This window comes from Eubalaena glacialis, chromosome 15 (genome assembly GCF_028564815.1).
Source record: "Eubalaena glacialis isolate mEubGla1 chromosome 15, mEubGla1.1.hap2.+ XY, whole genome shotgun sequence".
Taxonomy (NCBI): domain Eukaryota; kingdom Metazoa; phylum Chordata; class Mammalia; order Artiodactyla; family Balaenidae; genus Eubalaena; species Eubalaena glacialis.
The window spans coordinates 66,948,193-66,966,441 of NC_083730.1; the positions used below are offsets into that span (position 1 = coordinate 66,948,193).

At 54.4% G+C, this 18,249-nt stretch overlaps 1 protein-coding gene across 1 annotated transcript in view; it reads right to left on the bottom strand.

Annotated features, from left to right (window-relative positions):
- Nucleotides 1-7,213: 7,213 nt before the first annotated feature.
- CRKL (CRK like proto-oncogene, adaptor protein) overlaps nt 7,214-18,249 on the bottom strand; it is a 30,915-nt gene continuing 19,879 nt past the window's right edge. The window contains exon 3 of the mRNA XM_061169939.1: nt 7,214-10,684. Coding sequence (XP_061025922.1) covers nt 10,550-10,684 — 135 coding nt within the window. The 3' untranslated portion in view covers nt 7,214-10,549. The remainder of the gene's footprint in view (nt 10,685-18,249) is intronic.

Genomic DNA, 18,249 nt, shown 5'->3' on the forward strand with positions numbered 1-18,249 from the left:
TCCTCGGGGTTTCTCCCTCCTCAACGGGGCAACATTTAGTTCTCCCCCCTGCTCCCACCCTGGTGGGCAGCCCTGGATACCCACCTCTCCAAGGGCAGCCACTGCTTCTTGCTCCCAGCCCAACAGTGGACGGAGGCTGCCTGGCCCTGGAAGGCAGGGCAAGGGGGCAGGGGTCCAGGAGGCGGCCCAGCCTCCACCCCTCCCCCCAGTGTGAGCTGTGGCCAGGAGGGGATGGGGGCGGGGCTGGGCCAGTCCACTGGTCCCCAGGGAAACCCAGCTCCATGTGAACAGAAGTGGGCGGCCAGCCCGGGCCTGGTGGGGTTGGAGGAAAGGGAGGCCAGGCACACAGCTCCGGCTCCCACCCCCTCTCCTGCTCCTCCCAAAAGCCCCTGATGTTGAGGTCATGCCCAACAGTAGATGGAGAAACTGAGGGGCCAAGGGCTTGCCAAGATCAAGCAGCAGGTAGGGGCAACCAGGTGGTGTCCCACCTCCCTCCCACCTTAGTTACTTCCAAGACGGACAGGGATCCAGGAAGCCCCTGTATCACCCTGCAAGCCATGGGGCTGGGGGAGGGGTCACCCCATCAACAAAGAGGTCCCTGCAGCCAAGGAGCCCTCAAGGCCACAGAGTGAGCCTTCCTTAACATGCAGCTTACAGACTGGACTTTGGAAGGCCCAGGACAAAGGTGTAGCTGCCTTGTTTACACTGACCTCCCCACAGTCCACCCCACTGTTATCCCTGCGGCTTCCCCCAGAAGTTCTTCCTGGAGTTTAAGTGGATGAGGCCCACTCGGTTTTGCCCAGATCCCAGCAAGGGCCCTGGGTGGGTGCTTAAGAGCAAGGGGGCTGAGAACCAGATGAAAAGGTTGGGGAGGGACTGTCTACTGCCCAGCACCTGGTCTCACCTGCCCTAGAGGGCCGTCACAGGTGCGGAGGCAGTGGCACCTGAAGGCCACCTGGGTATACCCATGCTCTTTCCCCCACTCATTGCCAAGGCAGGTCCGTAAAACTTGGCCACCACCTGCCCACTTGCCCCCTACCTGGGCACAAGACCCCTCCCCAGATCCTGGCTTTCCCTCTGGCTCAGCCCTGCCCACCTCCTTCCTGCCTGGCCTCAGGCCTCACCTACTGGGCCACAGATTCCAGAAAAGGTGGGACCTCAACTTGCCACCAGGTGCCTGTCGAGGCTGTTCCCTCCCTTCCCAGGTGCCCAGGTGTTCAGACCTTCCAGGGCCTTGGGCATGGAAAGAGATTTGCTGGGGACAGAACCTTCTCCAGGTCTACTGTGTGCCAGGCTGGCGTGGAGCCCTCCTACCTCCTGCAGGCCCAGACGCCCCCACTCAAGGCAAAGGTCCTCGCCAGGGGCATGGCAAGAGGGCACCCCAAGTTTTGGCAGAGTGCTGTCCCTTGTCCACAAACTGCCCAATGCAAAAGTTGTAACAGTCCGTGAGTGCTGACCACCTAACAGGAGCCTGCGTCCTGTCCACCGGACCAGCCCTAAGGCCTCTTCTGGTGCAGGCTCCCCACTCCTCCGGGTCCCACGCTTCACCAGGGATCCCGTGGGCCCTTCCCACACCCACCCGAGGGGCTCCTGCTCAGCTCCGCCCCCAGTGGCTTCCAGTTTCCTGGGACGGCATCTGAGCTCCATAGCCGGCCCTCAAGTTCGGGGGGCTGTGGCCCGCACCTCCTCCCCCACGGGGCTAGAGGCAAACCTCCTGCTTTGCATGTGCAGCCCGTCTCCCCGGGAAGTCCTTCCAGCTGCCTTCCCGCTCCCTCGGGCCGGGTCCCCCCACCGGACCGGCAGCCCAGGAAGGGGATCCGCACACAGCGGGGCCCCGAGGCGGCGAGCGGGCGGCGCGTCGGGAGAGCTAGGGCTCTCTGCCTGGCCTGCCCTCTCCCCGGTGAGGCCCCCAGTCCCCGACGAGTCGGCCCGGACCCGCGGGCTCACCTGCGCTCGGCGCGGACCTCCGCTCTGGAGCCGCCGGGGCTGCGGCGGGGCGGGCGGGGCAGGCGGGGCGGGGCCGGCGCTGCGGCGACAATGCGGCCGGAGCCCGAGGCCCCAGCACCGCCGGGCGGCCGCGCAGGTGGGAGCGGCCCGGGTCGGGATGCGAGGCCGTGGGAGGCAGCGGGGCCCTCTGGCCCTGGACGCCGGGCGGAGTCTGGGTTCCCAGCATCCTTGTGACCCCCGCGGGGCTCCAGGCTGGGCCGCGCGCCGGGTCTCAGTGTTTTTCCTTTTCTTTCTTTCCTGAGTCTTGGAACCAGGGGCAGGCGGGCAGCGAGCTGGGGGCAGGTGAATCACCCGCAGAAACCTCCCAAACTGCGCCTGACTGCCTGACACCTTGATTGCTTTGGGGGTTCAGCTCCGTCCTTCCGTCCACTCTCTCCACATCAAAACGTTCTACTTTATATTTTATGACATTTTCTCTTTCCCACATGTCATTATACCGGGAGAACTTCCTGGGTCCCCATAAATCATGGTCCACCCCGGTGGGTGTTGTGTCCCCTCCTCCACGAAGCCCTCCCTAAGCCGCCTCCCCAGACTGGATCTGGCCCTGCTGTTCCAGCTCCCGGCCCCTCCCAGGGTTTCGCTGTGTTGACTGTCCAGACTCTGCCTTGTGGTCAGGCAGGGCTTGTCCCTCCAGCAAACTGGGACTCATGACTGTGTGGGAAATGAATGAAGGGCACATTCCAGGGAAGTGGTGTCTCATCTGTCACTAAGCACATGGGGCCATTGGGCCCGACATCAGCCACTAACTGTTGTCTCCTTCAGTGGCTGGTGTCGTGCCTTCTTTTTTGCCATCTCCCCCCTTTCTGGGCCTCGCTCCCTTCTGGTTAGGATGCCAGGCTGACCGGCCTCTGAGGCAGTCCTTCTTTATGCCCCAGGCTGCCCAGGAGGGCAAGCACATCTCCCCTCATTTTACAGATGGGGAAGCTCGGGGAGGCTGGGTGGTGCCCAGGGGCAGGAGCAGGGCCTGAATGGGTCACACTCGTCCACCCCTCAGTCCACCGCTCGGGGTGGCCAACTGCCACAGGAGAGGCCCCGTCACTGGGCAGAAGGTGTTGCTTGGCCTTGTGCCCTTGGCCTCTAGTCAGCCTTCCCCTACTCCACACTGTGCTGACCTTGCAGCCCTGCCCCTCACCCCCCAGTCCCCAGCCAGGAAGACACTGTGCCCTGTAAAGAAACGTGTCTGTGGCTTTATGTGCATTTATTCCTTTGCTCTTCACAACAGCCTGAGGTGGAAGGTCCTCTGTGTCATCTCCATTTTACAGATGTGGAAGCTGAGGTTCAGAGAGGTTAGGGACTCCCCAAGGCCACGCTGCTGGTGAATGGCGGAGACGTGGGTCCTGGCTGGCTGGCTGTGCTGGGCTTACAAAGCGGAGCTTGGGAGAGGGAGGGGGGAGGCCTGTCAGGCTCGGCCAAGGCTGCCACGTCTCCAGTGCAGATTTTGAGTCCTGATCTGTGACCTTTTTGAGTCAGTGAGCCCCTTCTGCCCCGGATTCCCCAAGAATCTGGGGGTAACTGCAGTGCCTCCAGCTGGGGATCCTCCAGGACACCAGGACAGGTGCAGAGGCAGCACGGGACACAGCAGGCGTGCAGGATGTGGGGTGGGGGCTGCTGAGCATGGGATGCCAGAGATGACATTGAGGGGACAGGTCAGTGTGGGGGCTGTGAGGAGGCCAACAACCTGGGGAGATGCCCTGCATGGGGCGAGTCCACTGTGGCCGCCTCTACCCTGCGGATGGACTTGAGGCTCTGGCTGCCCCATGGTGGGGCAGAAATGACCAGATCCTCATGGAGCAAAAGCTGAAACAGAAGGTAGGTGGGTGGGCGGCCTCACCAAAGCCCCGGGCTCGGAGGTGGTGCGTGTGGACACCGGGACCCAGGGAGACTTAGGATGCCTCCAAGCCTTGGGCAGCCTGAGGTCCTGATCTTGCCCCGAGGATGATTCTGGCAACGTGGTAGCGTCCATCCCAGTGGCCTTGACAATACACAGACCCAGCAGACACTCCAAAGGCCAAGGTGTGAGAAGCAGGTGAAGGGGTGATCCCTGGGCCCCCCAGCATGCAAGCCTGTCCCTGTCCTCCTCACACCCATCCCTGTTCCCCACTCCTCTCAGCCTAGGGTCTCCAAGCTCTGCCGTGCAGGGCTGTCCTTTTTTAGGCCACAAAGTGAGAGAACGGCAACTTCTAACACTGGGATTGACTCTGGCGCCCCCTGGAGGCCGACCTGAGAGTCCACAGGGCCCACCCTGAGCCTTGGGGTTCAGAGGGCAGAGAGTGGACTCTTCCCTGGGGACTTCGGTGGATTTCCAGATGGGGAGACCTCGATTTGACTGACTGGTCCCCAGGAAATGCTGGGGGGGCTGATATAGCACAGCCAGCATCCTAGCTGAGGCTGGCTGTGTTGAGGGGCAAGATGGGCGGGAATGGTGCCCTCAGCTACCCCGCGACTTATTCTTATGGAGGCAGACGCTGGGGGATCCCCAGGCCGGGGAGCCTGGGCTAAGCCCGTCCCCACCCCTCCACTCTCGGCCTCACCCCTGACTCCCTGGCTTGCTCTGGTTGCTGCAGCCCAGCCTCCCTGCCCACATCCCAGGTCGGTCTACACAGCCTGACTGCCATGTCTCAGCACCCCCAGGGTCCTCGGGGGCTCTCCGACCCCGTGGAGCCGGCTCCCACCAGCCTGTTTCAGCCCAGCCTCGACCCTCCCCAAGTTGCTGGTTTGTCGTGAGTCCTGTCCTGTCTCCAGGCTCAGGGGTGACCAGTTCTAGTTCCAGTCCCCATGGAGGGAGGGAAGGTCAGGGGGCTTTCCTAGGAGGTGGCAGGAGCCGAGGACAGATGAGCCCTTTGGAGTTCAGCAGAGAGAAGGGCATCCACGCAGGAGAAGTGTGTGGCAAAGACAAGGAGGTAAGATGGCCAGTTCTGGGGACTCAGAATGTGTCAGTCCAGTCTGGCTCGAGTGCTGGGCTCTGGGCAGCAGCCTGGCATGGAGGCATCTCATAGGCCAAGGAGGAGCGGGCTAGGGGTTTTCATCACATGTGTCTTTGGGGAAAAAATACCAGCAACTAGGACTGGCACTGGACAGGGGGCAGGGGGGCCGGGAGGCACCTGGGGCAAGGACTGTACCAGAGTCAGCCCAGGAGCTGGAAGGTGGGCCCTACCCCTGCAGCCCTTACTTAGACCTGAGGATTTCCTATCATCAAAACATTGGGGGAACTCCCTGGCAGTCCAGTGATTATTAGGACTTGGCACTTTCACTGCCAGGGCCCGGTTCAATCCCTGGTCAGGGAACTAAGATCCCACAAGCCACTCAATACAGCCAAACAAACAAACAACAAAAAAAACCCACAGGCAAAAACTTCCACACGCCAGGACAGATGGGCTAGTATAAGCTGCCTCAGCCACATAGTAGAATATTGTTCAGCCATAAACAAGGTATCTACAGAGTGTTTGTAAAAATGCTATATTTTCATATATTATACATCGCTGGCGAAAGTGTAATTGAGGCAATCCCTATAAGAGGGCAATTTAGCGACAGCTCTGAAAACTGCCAGTGCCCAGAGCCTTTGACCCAGCAATCCCAGTCAGAGGAACTCACTTTAATGCATCTGCCCACCTGAGATTGGAAAGGACCTACATACCCACCAATAACAGGTGGTTACCCAAGTGACAGCACATCCACCTCAAGGAACACGACACAGTGATGGAAGAGAACAGAGGCTCAGCTTCTGATTCACAACAACCTCTAAACAGACTGGGGGAATAAAGCAGGGCGCAGAACAGGAAGTGATCTATGCTGCCTTTCTGTAGAGAAAACATTAAAAAAGAGTACTTACAGATGTATTTACTTGTATGTTGTAGAATAACTCTGGAAAATACAATAAACAGGCAACAGGGACACTGGGATGTGGAGTCAACAGGGTGGGTGGCCTTTCTCCAGACACAGGACTTCTGAATGCTGTGCCCTACGGGTGTTTTCCCTCTAACCTCAATGCCAAAGCCGAACTCTCCCAACTCCTCGGAGGGCCGGCAGGGGCTTGGTCCCCCTGCTCCTGGCCCTGCCCTCCACACAGCTACTGGGCGGACCACCCGCTCCACTGGCCAGCCTTGGCCACTGGGCAGCTCTGGGTGCCCACCCCAAGGGCTCCCCTTCCCGACCCCTCCCTCAGACCTCTGAGCTTGAACAGTCGGCGCCCTGGGGCTGTCTCCGGCATGTGGGCCTGGAGGGTGTAGCTGAGTCCCCTCCCCCTGCCCCCGTTTCCGTGCCAGGCTGCAAGGCACAGGCTACCTTGGGCTACAAGCCCGGGAGCCTGGGGACTGAGTGCGATGGTGTCCCCAGGACAGCAGGCGTGAGCAGGGGATGCCCCCCAATCTCTGCAGCCCCCCGTTGGACACAGGCCTCAACCTCCTGTCGGGGAGCCATGAACAGGGCCAGGGCTTGAAGGGTGGGTCACTCCAGGCCAGGATGCAAAGACACTGTGGGGTGTCAAGACCTGGGCCCTGACACCCAGTGGGGAGGCAGCTTCACTTCCCAGGGCTTCCCACCACGGAGGAATCCAGCCCAGCGTTGCTGAGCAAAATTTAACTTTCCAAGCAGAAAGTACTCTTCAAAGGTGTCTCTGAGGCCTTCCTTCTTCCAGGACGAGTGGACCGTTTGGAATCTCCCAAGCTTTCCAGCAACACAGCTCGTGATGATCCAGGTTGCACCTTCCTGGAGGTTTTACCACGACGACACTTGGACCTCTCTCAGCACACAAATAGGTGCGGGAACAGCTCTGGCTGGGGGTCGGCAGGGAAATCAGCGGGCCCCCCAACATCTCTAGCTGAAGGTCCCGGAGCCTGTCAGGAGGGCCACAGACAGGAGCAGAGGATTTAAGAAAGGCAGGTGGGTCTCATGCCCTGACCAGGGACGAGGCTGCTCTGAAACTTATGCTTCAGACAAGGCACCCATTAGAGGGAGGACACCCAAGTTCCCTGGAGGATGCCGGGCCTGGAACTGCCACCCCGCCCCCGGGAGGCCAGGGTGTGAGTGGTGCCGGTGCCAAGCCCCTCCCCTCCACTCAGTCCACAGCAGCAGGGCTGGGCAGGGCGACTCGCAGAAGCACCAGCTGGCCACTGCTTCACAGGTGTCCCAGCAGGTGCTTAACTGCTGGGGGGGTTGGGGGGGGCAAGGGCCTCCAAGGCAGCACTGAGGAGACACCGAAACACGAAAGCCGCTGCCACCGCCGGCTGATGCAAGTTTTATTGAGACAATGTACAAACAGGCCATGGAAACAAGGGTCTGATGCCGGGACCAGTAACGTAAAATGGAATACAAAAATAAAAAGGCACTGATCTGTTAAGAAAAGACACTCCATGTATTCTAAGAATATAAGTCATTTAATACTGTTAATTTTATAGCACAAAATAAAACAAGCTATGACCCCCAAAAATAATTTTAAAAGCTTACACATAAAATATTATTGCCTGAAGTTTATGATCTTTAAGTTACAGGTCAAAAGAGTTTTGTGTTGTGTTGTTGTCATTTTAAAACACACAGTGAAGACCGTCAAGAAGCAAGGCCACTGTTCCTCCCGCAGAGACCACGACCCTGTCTCAGAGGACTGTCCTTCCACTCCGTGAGAGCACACGCCCAGCTCGGGGCCACTGGCTGCAGCCACAGGGACACAGGCCTCCGGTCCCAGAGGGTGGAGGCTGAGGGCGAGCTCGGTGGTGTCTCGGGTTCGGTGTGAAAACAATCAGGATTCATTCATTTTAAGAGGTTAATGAACATAATATTATTAAAGGATTAAATTATAAACACCTGGCACAAAAACACCATCCCTTTTCAAAAATAAAATGTTCATATTCCTCTGAGCAAACTTTACAAGAGCAGTGGCCGCCGGTCCCGGCCCGCCTTGTGTGTAAACAGCTGGAGAAGGGAGTCAGCACAGGCCAGATGCTCAGGCTCAGGAGGGAGCAGCTGGCCCTCTCTCCTCAGGTTCCTGACCGTGAGCACAGAAGGGGTCCTATCTGGGTGACAAAGTCGTCGAAGGGCAGTCCGTCCACATGTCCTCCTCTTCATTAGCTGTGTCCCCGGGCAGCAACAGCGGGCAGAGGTGACAGGGACAACTCACTTTCCAGGATAAGTAAATTTTTAATCAAACTGTCAATTCCTTTAGCACATAATTTGTTCTCTTCCCCAGTGAGCTACTTTAACATCCACACATTTTCTTAAGTGACACACAGTAGAGCAGAGCAAGTAGCAATAATGGACAGTCCTAAGAGGAAGCCTGCCCAGGAGGGAAGCCCATGCCTCTGGAAGATTTGAGTCGCTTTCTGAAGCAGAGTCTTCCCAGACCCCTGGGGAGCCCAGGCCCAAAGCCAAGGCAGTGGGCTGTTTCTTGTATATTTAGTGTGAAAAAAAAGAATTACCCTGGCTGATTAAAAAACTAATAAGGTTCTAATTCAAAAAGGTACTACTTTCGGCACACATCTCCAGTTCAGAGCTCAAGGTTCACCTTATTTGGGGCTCCGAATCTCTGGGGCGGCCCTGGAGACATGCACCTGGGCTGACGGACTGAACAGATGCCTTCTGAAGTAAACCTAGGTTTGCAGGGTGTTCTGATTCTGAAGTGATCCCCATGAGGCGGGTCACGCTGTTTACTGGTCAGCAGACATGGCTGGAAGGAAACCTTGCTTTCCAAAAGGCCATATACTTCTTATACTTGAGCCAACTACTGCCATCCAAAGGTGCCCAGCCTCTCGGCTAAATGTGGTTTAACAAGGCCTTAGGGTGTGTGCTCTTTGGACAAGGCACACGTCCCCCCCTTCCGTGAGAGACCCCCTCGGGTACTGGGTTACAGGCCACAGGGCAGGCATCATCCCCAGGCAGAGGGCAGGGGCCCAGCCACACACATGCCACTTGCCGTGGGGCTAGGCTGGGCCTGGACCCAGAACAAGAGGTGACTGCAACACGGGCACCTTGGGAGCAAGGTGGTCACAGCTCTCACTGATCAGGAAGAGCCCACAAAGACGCCTTTTCCAGGAAAACCACAGAGAGACAGGGCTATGTGAGCACCCTCAAGAGTCTTTTAATATGATGGTTACCTACCTGATGGAACATTTGATTAAAGAGAAATTGAAACATGGTGGCCTTGCTGGTTCTGACCAGAATAACTGCTCGAAACCTCAAAACCCAAGACCCCTGCGAGCCAGGGCCAAGGCTACAGCAGATGCTTAGGGAGGACAGTTACTTATCAGGCTGAGACCACACCCCCAGGGCTGCTGGACGCATTCTCAGCTGAGGCCTGTCCTCAGCAGGGTCCAGAAGGGCAGGCACACCGAACTACACAAAGGTTCCAGAATTCTAGTCGGCCGTGTGCTATAGACGTGGGATCGGTCACACGCTGGTACCAGCTGACTTGTATGAACAGGCCTCTTTTAGCCAACAGGGAAACCTTAACATCAAATCAGTAATGGTTAACGATGCATTTCATTAGACATCAAATGCATCAACCAAGGCCCAGAGCCTACACTTTCTTGCTGGAGAGCAGTGTGGACACAAGAACCATGGAACCAGCATTAGCAGCACCATCTCTCTTGGGCAGCCTGGGGAGCTTGCTGGGGCAGGGAGAACTGGGCCTCAGTGAGTGGAATTTAAAGATTTCTTAGTGAATTCAACGACTTTTTAAGGAAACTTGGGTCCTATACTTTCAAGGGGTGCATTCACTGAAAGCCTGGACAGGAAGCCAGCAAACAAGGTGAATCACATCACCCCCCCCGCCCCTGGCTCTGATGCCTGCGGGGACAACGTCGTCCAAAAGGCTGTGCACGCAGCTTGGAAGCCCACAACTGCTGGGTGGTGGTGGTGGTGGTTGTTTGCTATCTGGCAACACAAGGTACCACCGGCGACCAAGACAGTACAGGCCTCTGCCTCAGTGCTCTTTTTCTTGTGCTCCTGCGGTGACAGCAGCTTCAGAGGCACGTGCCATCCCTCGTCTCATCACAAAAGCTAACCTGCTACTTAAAAACCTGTTCAGAACACACAAGTCTAATTAATTAAGTCTTCTAAAACCAAACCAAACAAGAGGGGGAAAAAAAAAAAAAAGCAAAGCCTGACGTGGGGAGTTTAGGGCAGAATTTCCTCTTCTGAAGGGTCCACTTCCTCTGCTCTTCACGGAAAACCACGCCAGCGACGGAACCACCCATGGCTTCCAGCGGCAAGGCCTCGCTGTGGGCCCGAGCTCCCCTGGGACCCTGGGTCAGCCCAGGGACAAGCGGGGCGCTGGCCGGAAGGGAGCCCTGTCCTCGGCACCTCCTCTCACCTGTGTGCCTCCACCAGTGTTTCCAGTTTATGATCCAAAGAACTCTAAAATCAGCTACTCTTTGACAACACGACTATGATACAAATGCCGGGGCAGCCACTGTGAGCATTCCAATGTGTGGGAGGCTGCCCGCTGCAGAAGCTGGACGTTGGCAGCGCGTGTGACCTGCCCGAGAGGACGCTTCTCCGCTTGAAGGAGGCGTGTGGGGCAGGACGATGAAGCAGCAGGCACAGGGCAGCAGCATCACTCATTTTCATCCGGGTTCTGAGGGTCGATGATTTTGACGTGCGTGAAGGGGAAGAGCCCTTTGCGCCCGTTCACCTCACCTTCCCACTGGCCATTTATGTTCATCCTTGTGACTTTCACGATGTCACCCACCTGTAAGGGGGAGAAAGAAGACGAAGTCAGCGTTTTCTCTGAAAACTAAATCACACATGCTATTCCACTGAAAGAACCTACACATTTTGTTCTTAGGACTCTCATTTTTCTCAGTGCTTAGACCTAAAATCAGGCTGTGGGCTTCCCTGGTGGTGCAGTGGTTAAGAATCTGCCTGCCAATGCAGGGGACACGGGTACGAGCCCTGGTCCAGGAAGATCCCACACGCTGCGGAGCAACTAAGCCCGTGCGCCACAACTACTGAGCCTGTGCTCTAGAGCCCACGAGCCACAACTACTGAAGCCCATGCGCCTAGAGCCTGTGCTCCGCAACAAGAGAAGCCACCGCGATAAGAAGCCCGCACACCACAAGGAAGACCCAACGCAGCCAAAAATAAATAAAATAAATTTATTAAAAAAAAAAAAAAAAAAAAAAGAATCTGCCTGCCAATGCAGGGGACATGGGTTCCAGCCCTGGTCCGGGAAGATCCCACATGCCACGGAGCAACTAAGCCCATGTGCCACAACTACTGAGCCTGAGCTCTGTAGCCCGCGCACCACAACTACTGAGCCTGCACACTGCAACTACTGAAGCCCGTGTGCCTAGAGCCCGTGCTCCGCAACAAGAGAATCCACCACAACCAGAAGCCCGCGCACCACAATGAAAAGTAGCCCCTGCTCGCCACAACTAGAGAAAGCCTGCGCGCAGCAACGAAGACCCAATGCAGACAAAAATAAAATAAATAAAATCAGGCCGTGCCAAAGACACGAGGTGCTACCAACGAGCCCAGGGTGCTTCTGCTCAGCCGTGAGAACGTGCTCTGAGGCAGCCTTTTCCCCCCAGATTGGCTACTGACTCCAACAGCACAGAATGAACACCTGACTCTGAGAACAGTTCAACTCACACAGAAAGTGCATTAAAAGAAACAAAGCCATCTCCACCCCATTTCACGGGAAGGAGCTGCCGCCGCCAAGAACACCCTGTCCGCTGCCTCCCCCGCAGCAGCGTCTCCCAGCGGGCCAGTCTCGGGGGAAAGAAGCCCAGCTCCGAGAACCTTTTCAGACCAACCTTCAGCTTCAGGGTGGTAGGAATTCTACCTACGGCCAGAGGACAGGCACCAGCCAGGGGCTGCTTTGCTCATCAAGGGGAGGCAGCCAATTTTGACTTGGGTGTGGTTTTCAAATTGTCTGCAGACCCTGAGCTCTGAGGAGGTGCTTTAAACTCCAACAGATGTCAGATTGGGACTTCAATCTTGTAAACGTGTATTTTATAAAAGTTATAATCAGAAGCAGTCAAGCACGTTCCTGCCCCATTACTCTGTGCTGCCCTGGCTGCTGCTCACGTGCTTTCCTTGTAACGAAACTTCTGTCCCACGTGTCTGATGGAAGGCCCCCGAGAATTGCAAGGTAAAGGGCAAAACACACCTCTCACCACGCGCAACAAAGTACACTCAGAAGTGAGCTGGTTGAGGGGGGTTAACACAAGATAGTATCTACCATTCACGTTATTTCCAGTGTTTTCTGCCCATCGTAAAAGTCGACCCCCCCCACCAGCTGCCTTCTTAATTCTTGTAAATCTCAATTTACAAAACACCTTTATATTAAAAACCTTTTAATCTGACATCTATGGGGTTCCATGCAGTATTTCATTTGGGAAAAGGCATCTTCTGCTAAAGCTGCTGGGCTAGAGAGCTGACTGCTGGCCCGGAGTGACCAAGGGGCCCGGAGGTGCCCGGGGCCCCAGGCAGAGCCACACCTGCCCTTCCTGGCTCCCAGGCGTTCAGGTTACAGGGCCGGTTACTGCACTCTTAAAACCAAACTCCAGGCTCTAAGATGGCTCCTGGTCCACACGAGATGAGCCATTTGTATGGAAGCACCAGGACATCACTCGGCTCACGGGGGTGGGAGACGCGGTGCTTATTAGGTGACGCCGGTGTGAAACAGAGGACTGAACACTGTGCCCGTGCCCACCCAGTCTGTCCAGGTGGTGATTTCATCCTGACTTGTGCACGAAATCGAAGGCTCAGGCTGGGGAAGAGCTGGGGACGGAGAAGGAAATGCACCGTCAGCAGCTGCTGCGGGGGCCAGAGTTCGATTCAGCAGACGCTGCGAGTCAGCAACTTGGCTGTGTGGCCGCCTTTTCAGAGGGTTCTTGCTGCAGGGCTCACCCTTGATCCTCCACACACTCCACCCTCCTGTAAGGGAGGCTGGAGCAGGGGGGCCAGGATAGCACAGCCCAGCTGCACGAGGACCCCTTGGCTCCCCAGCCACTCTCTGCCCTAACGTCGCATCCCTGCCCTGAGGTCTCCCCCACACCCTGCGTTGCTGACTTCATCACCCCACTTGCTCACCGGGATGCTTGAACCAGCACACCAACTGCTTAATTCCCCAAACCTACTGCAGTCACAACACTTACATGGACAACAGCGCTTTTACCAAATGGAACCTCTCGCCTTGTGGAGACCGGCTTACTCGGGAGTACTTGCCAAAATGACAACGGAAAAGAGTGTTATCCCCTGAGGCTCCCTGGTTAGAACACAGTATAAATTCAGTTTAAATTTAAAAAAATGGGGGAGAGGGTCCCTAAGTTCCCAGTCTAAATTCTGACTCAAATTCCTCTTATTTAGGAAAACTACAAATTCAACTTTACTGTAAGACGGCTTGTAGAGTTAGTACAGTAATTAAGAATTAGATTTTATATAATGAAAAGTTGCAAGACAAAAATAAATGCACTATAGTATTCAGATGTTTGTAGCCAAGTACTAAATATGTATATAAGAAAAACAAGGTGTAAAAAGCTAACTACACGTATTTATAAATTAAATTATTATATTTATTTTCAAACTTATGTCATCACTCAACGTTAACACCTAAGTTGGTGGAACAATTAAAATTTGAAGGTTAACAACTGGTAATTCTATTTTAAGACTTGTTACTTCAGTGGAAAAAAAAATTACAACTGAAAAGACATGTTTTCTCTTGTTTTGCCTTAAAAGGAAATTAAAATTTGGGGGAAAGAATAAACTAATTTAATATAAGAGTTAAGTTTTAAAATGTCTTTAGTAGACTTCTAAAATACAGACTGTTTGGGCTTCCCTGGTGGCACAGTGGTTAAGAATCCGCCTGCCAATGCAGGGGACACGGGTTCGAGCCCTGGTCCGGGAAGATCCCACATGCCGCGAAGCAACGAAGTCCGTGCGCCACAACTACTGAGCCTGTGCTCTAGAGACCGGGCTCCGCAACAAGAGGAGCCACCGCAGTGAGAAGCCTGTGCACCGCAGAGAAGAGTAGACCCTGCTCGCCGCAACTAGAGAAAGCCCGTGTGCAGCGACGAAGACCCAACACAGCCAAAAATAAATAAATTTATTAAAAAAAAAAAAAAAAATACAGACTGTTTTAAGATTAGTGCTTAGAGTTCAAGTATTGTTCCCCTTCTCCAAGTAACAATGTTTTTATTCATAGGTGGCAGAAAGAGAAATGTCTTTCTTATTCATAACTAGGATATCACACCGTTTCTGATAATTAAGAATAAATTCATATTCTTTGAAGTGTACCAAAGATTTAGCTTTATAATTTGTATATTCTTTTCCTACTGTACAGAAGTCATAAAAGAGGAAAACTCTGATTATGACCACATTGCTATCTCTAGTGAAGACAATTGCCAGATCGGATCCAAGGAAAGCTCTACGGCAGATGGAACCTTGAGCTGCAGTGGAGACTGTGCAGAAATCACAAAGCTGAAGATCAAAGGGAGCTGAAGTCAATGGGGATCTGCAGTCATGACTTGTGTCCAATCTTATTCCATTAAAAAAAATATTTAAGCACAAACTTAAGACATGAGATGAAACTCATTTAACACAAAAATTAAGATGGGGCCTAGGTGAGCAGAGAGAATCCTCTGCAGGCAGTAGCTGCTGGGATACTACAAACCCAGGCCCTGCAGCCACCCCCACCCCTACCTCCCCCAGACCCTTGGCCTCCTCAAGTCTTCACTGCAGGAACCAGCTGTCTCGTGCCTGGAGCACAACAAGGCCACCGATGTGGGGAGCCTCACTGACACGCTCTCTCTCCAACATATGAGAGAATGTTCTTTCCTTATTTCCTTTTCAGCTAAGAAAATGATTGCCTGTCTTTATTTTTAAAATAATGAAATAGGAAAGAAATGAAAATTCATGGATATAAAACTACTGACACCATTACAAAATGACTTACGGAAAATACAATATAATCAATGTACTGAAATAAGTATAAGAAAAGGCAAGGACATGAGACTTCCCTGGTGGCACAGTGGTTAAGAATCCGCCTGCCAATGCAGGCGACACGGGTTCCAGTCCTGGTCTGGGAAGATCCCACATGCTGCAGAGCAACTAAGCCCACATGCCACAACTACTGAGCCTGCACTCTAGAGCCCGCGAGCCACAACTACTGAGCCCGCGTGCCACAACTACTGAAGCCATGCGCCTAGAGCCTGTGCTCCGCAACAAGAGAAGCCACTGCAATGAGAAGCCCGCGCACCGCAATGAAGAGTAGCCCCCTCTCGCCACAACTAGAGAAAGCCCACGCGCAGCAACGAAGACCCGATGCAGCCAAAAATAAATTAATTAATTAAAAAATTTTCCAAAGAAAGCAAGAAAGAAAAGGCAAGGACAAATAAGAGGGTGTGTGGGTGCGTGCCTGTAAAGAAGATGCGGTGAGCAAAGGGGAGAGGGACCAGGTGAGCTAACGCCCAGGTGGACGCTGCGGTGCAAAGGGATGATGGCCTGAGGGTCCCTGGGCAGTCTGTAGGTAGGCCTGCACTCAGAGCCAGATAAGACTCTGACAATGATGTTTTAAAAAAAAAAAGACTAAGGCCAGAATAGCTGAGACTAAAAAGAAACAAATATATGCAGTTTTGGCTGACGGGTGCTCTTGGCAGATGTCAGGATCAACGGCTTCTCCCCAAGACTGAAGTTTTTGTTTGCTCCACTCATTTGACATCCTACAAAAAATACTTTGGGAATTCTGTCTTTTATCTATGCTTTTCTATCTTCACCTGGACTCTGGATGCCCAGAGTGCATATATTTTGCCTGAAGTTTGTAATCTTAGCCTGCCTTAGCTGATATTTGATAAATGTGCCAGAAAAAATCTCACCTTCCTGAAAACCTGGCCCCAGCAGCCCTCTCCCACATCCTGGTTGAGCTTATTCCTCCAGTCTGGGGGCTAGGAACACGCTGAGACCTCTTGCTAATGCCCCCTCCTCCAGGTGCCCCGCCCTCGCCCCCAAGTGCCTGGCTCTACCAGCCCAGCCACCTTCCATCCCCTGCCACCCTCACCATTCAGCCCAGCTCCCAACCCCTCCTCTCCCCCAGCCTGGTCCCCACCTACCACCAAGGAACTCCTGGGGCCCAGGTCAATGGCCCCGGGCCAGTCCCCTCCCACTGATGCCCTGAGGCACCTGAAGCAGGAGACTTCACCTCCCTCTTGCTCCGCTGCCCCTCTGCCCCATGGGGGCTCCATTCTGCTCCCCCTCGTCCCCAACCCCCACACAGCACTCTCAGAAGGAGGAGGCTGGTTTTGCTCATTTCGCACTCCATGTCGCAGGGCTCTTGTAAACTTTCCAGGGAAGTCTGCAGAATCAGGGAAAAGAGAAAGAACGACAGGCTGCTGTCCGCAAGTGCTAGGGACAGATGGCCGAGTAAGCAACAAGGTTCTGAGGACAGAAGTGACAGGCACAAGGGCCTAAGGACAGTAGAAAACATACCTTTTGAAAACATAAAGATAATTAGGTCACTGCTCTGCCTTTGAACCCCCAACACCATTTATTTGCACAACAGCAACATCCAAACTCCTGTCTCCAAGGCTCTGCCTCCTCTGGTCCCTGACTCTTCCTATCTCTGACCCTCACCCCAATCACAGTGGCTTCCTTTCAGTTTCTCAAACCTGCCAAGGTCTTCCCCAGAGATGGGCTGTATGACAGATACAGGGACGTGATGTACTGGAAGTGCGACCACACGACTGCACAGCGTAAGATGTTAAAAACCATGTTCCAGGCTACTGCTCAGCACCGCCAAGCTGGTCCTAAGAAACCTTGGATCTCTGCTCTGCTTCCACAACTGAAGGAACATAAGCAACCCTGACCAAAGTCAAACACACCTTAAGGACAATCCCAGCTCCCATAAACGGCCTTATAAAGCTGCACACTCCGCCACTGAGAGCAGGAAGGGCTCTGGTCGGCCGCCACTGGAGATGGGCTGGATTCTGTACTGTGTACTCAGGACACACCTGAAACTAAGATCTAAGATCTACAACAGCGGGAGGTAAGCAGTCTCTGCTGAAAGCAGGCTTGGGGTGGCACCATGCGGTGACTCACGCTATGACCTTTGGAGTGGGGCAGGGCTGGACCAATGTCCTGGTTCTGCCACTTTTAGGGCTTCATTACTGTGACAAACTGTTCCAGTTGTCCAAGTCTCCGTTTCCTTTTGACTTTGGAAGGTTCTTGCAATAATTAAAGGAAGTACTAAATGGAAGTGTTAACCACAACACTCAGCGAAGTAAACAGTAGCTGCTATTGGCGTAGAGATTCCTGAGTAGACCCAGCCCCCACCCCACGATCATGCCCCCGACCAGCTGTCACTGTCCTCTGGCTGGTTCCGGGGAGAACTGGAACCAGCATGGAGAAGCACTGTACTAAAGTGGGTTTTCAACCCTGTCAGTAACAAGGGTCCTCTCAAAACCAACGGGGGATGGGAAGGATGCCTGTTAGAGAGATGAGATGAGGGGAAGGCCTGGAGACTCGAAGTCTGATACGTCACTGTGAAGGGTCCCAAGCAGCGAGGAAGACCACGGGAGAATGCAGAGGAAGGTGCCAGAACATCCCACCCGCACCCCTGCCAATTCACTCCTGACTCTGATGGTCTTCACAGGATACCTTCTGCTAATTCTGCCTAATCAGTTCAGTGAGATGTGCTGCACATCGACTGCAGTTCCTACCCTCTTCACTGAGACAGACAATAAATAACCCACTGTCTAGACGTGGCAGACACTCAGCAAATGTCTGTTAGATGATAAAAACAGTGCAAAAAGCGAGTGGCAGAAAAGCAGTATTGAGTCCACGTTGCAGAGCACAGGGGCGAGGACGAGGGCTTCGCCTGAGGGACTCTTGAGTAGCAGAGCCCGGCTGGGTGCAGTCCAGGAAGGTAGAAGGGCTGGGAGACTTCTGATGGCCACCTGACCATTAATGCCACACTCTGGCCTTGCAGGAGCCCTCACATGTCAAAACACAGCCTGTCACTCCTCGTGCTGTTTTCTACCTCAGTTGAAGGCCCCTTCCACGGGTCCGAGCCCCAGAACACCACACATGGGACGGGCCTGGCTGTGGACTGGCTTCTTCCATGGCTTGACCACACAGCCCCTCGGGCCCAGGGCCCAGCACGGTTGGGAGCTCTCAGTGCTGGTCCGGTGCCCTTCCTCGGGCTTCATGGTAGAAGGGCTGAGCCCAAAGCAGCATTCACTTTGGAAGGCAGATAAATCTTGAAGTGGTTGGGTACCAACTCAGCTCAAGGACCACTGTGAGCCTGGAAGGTGTGGC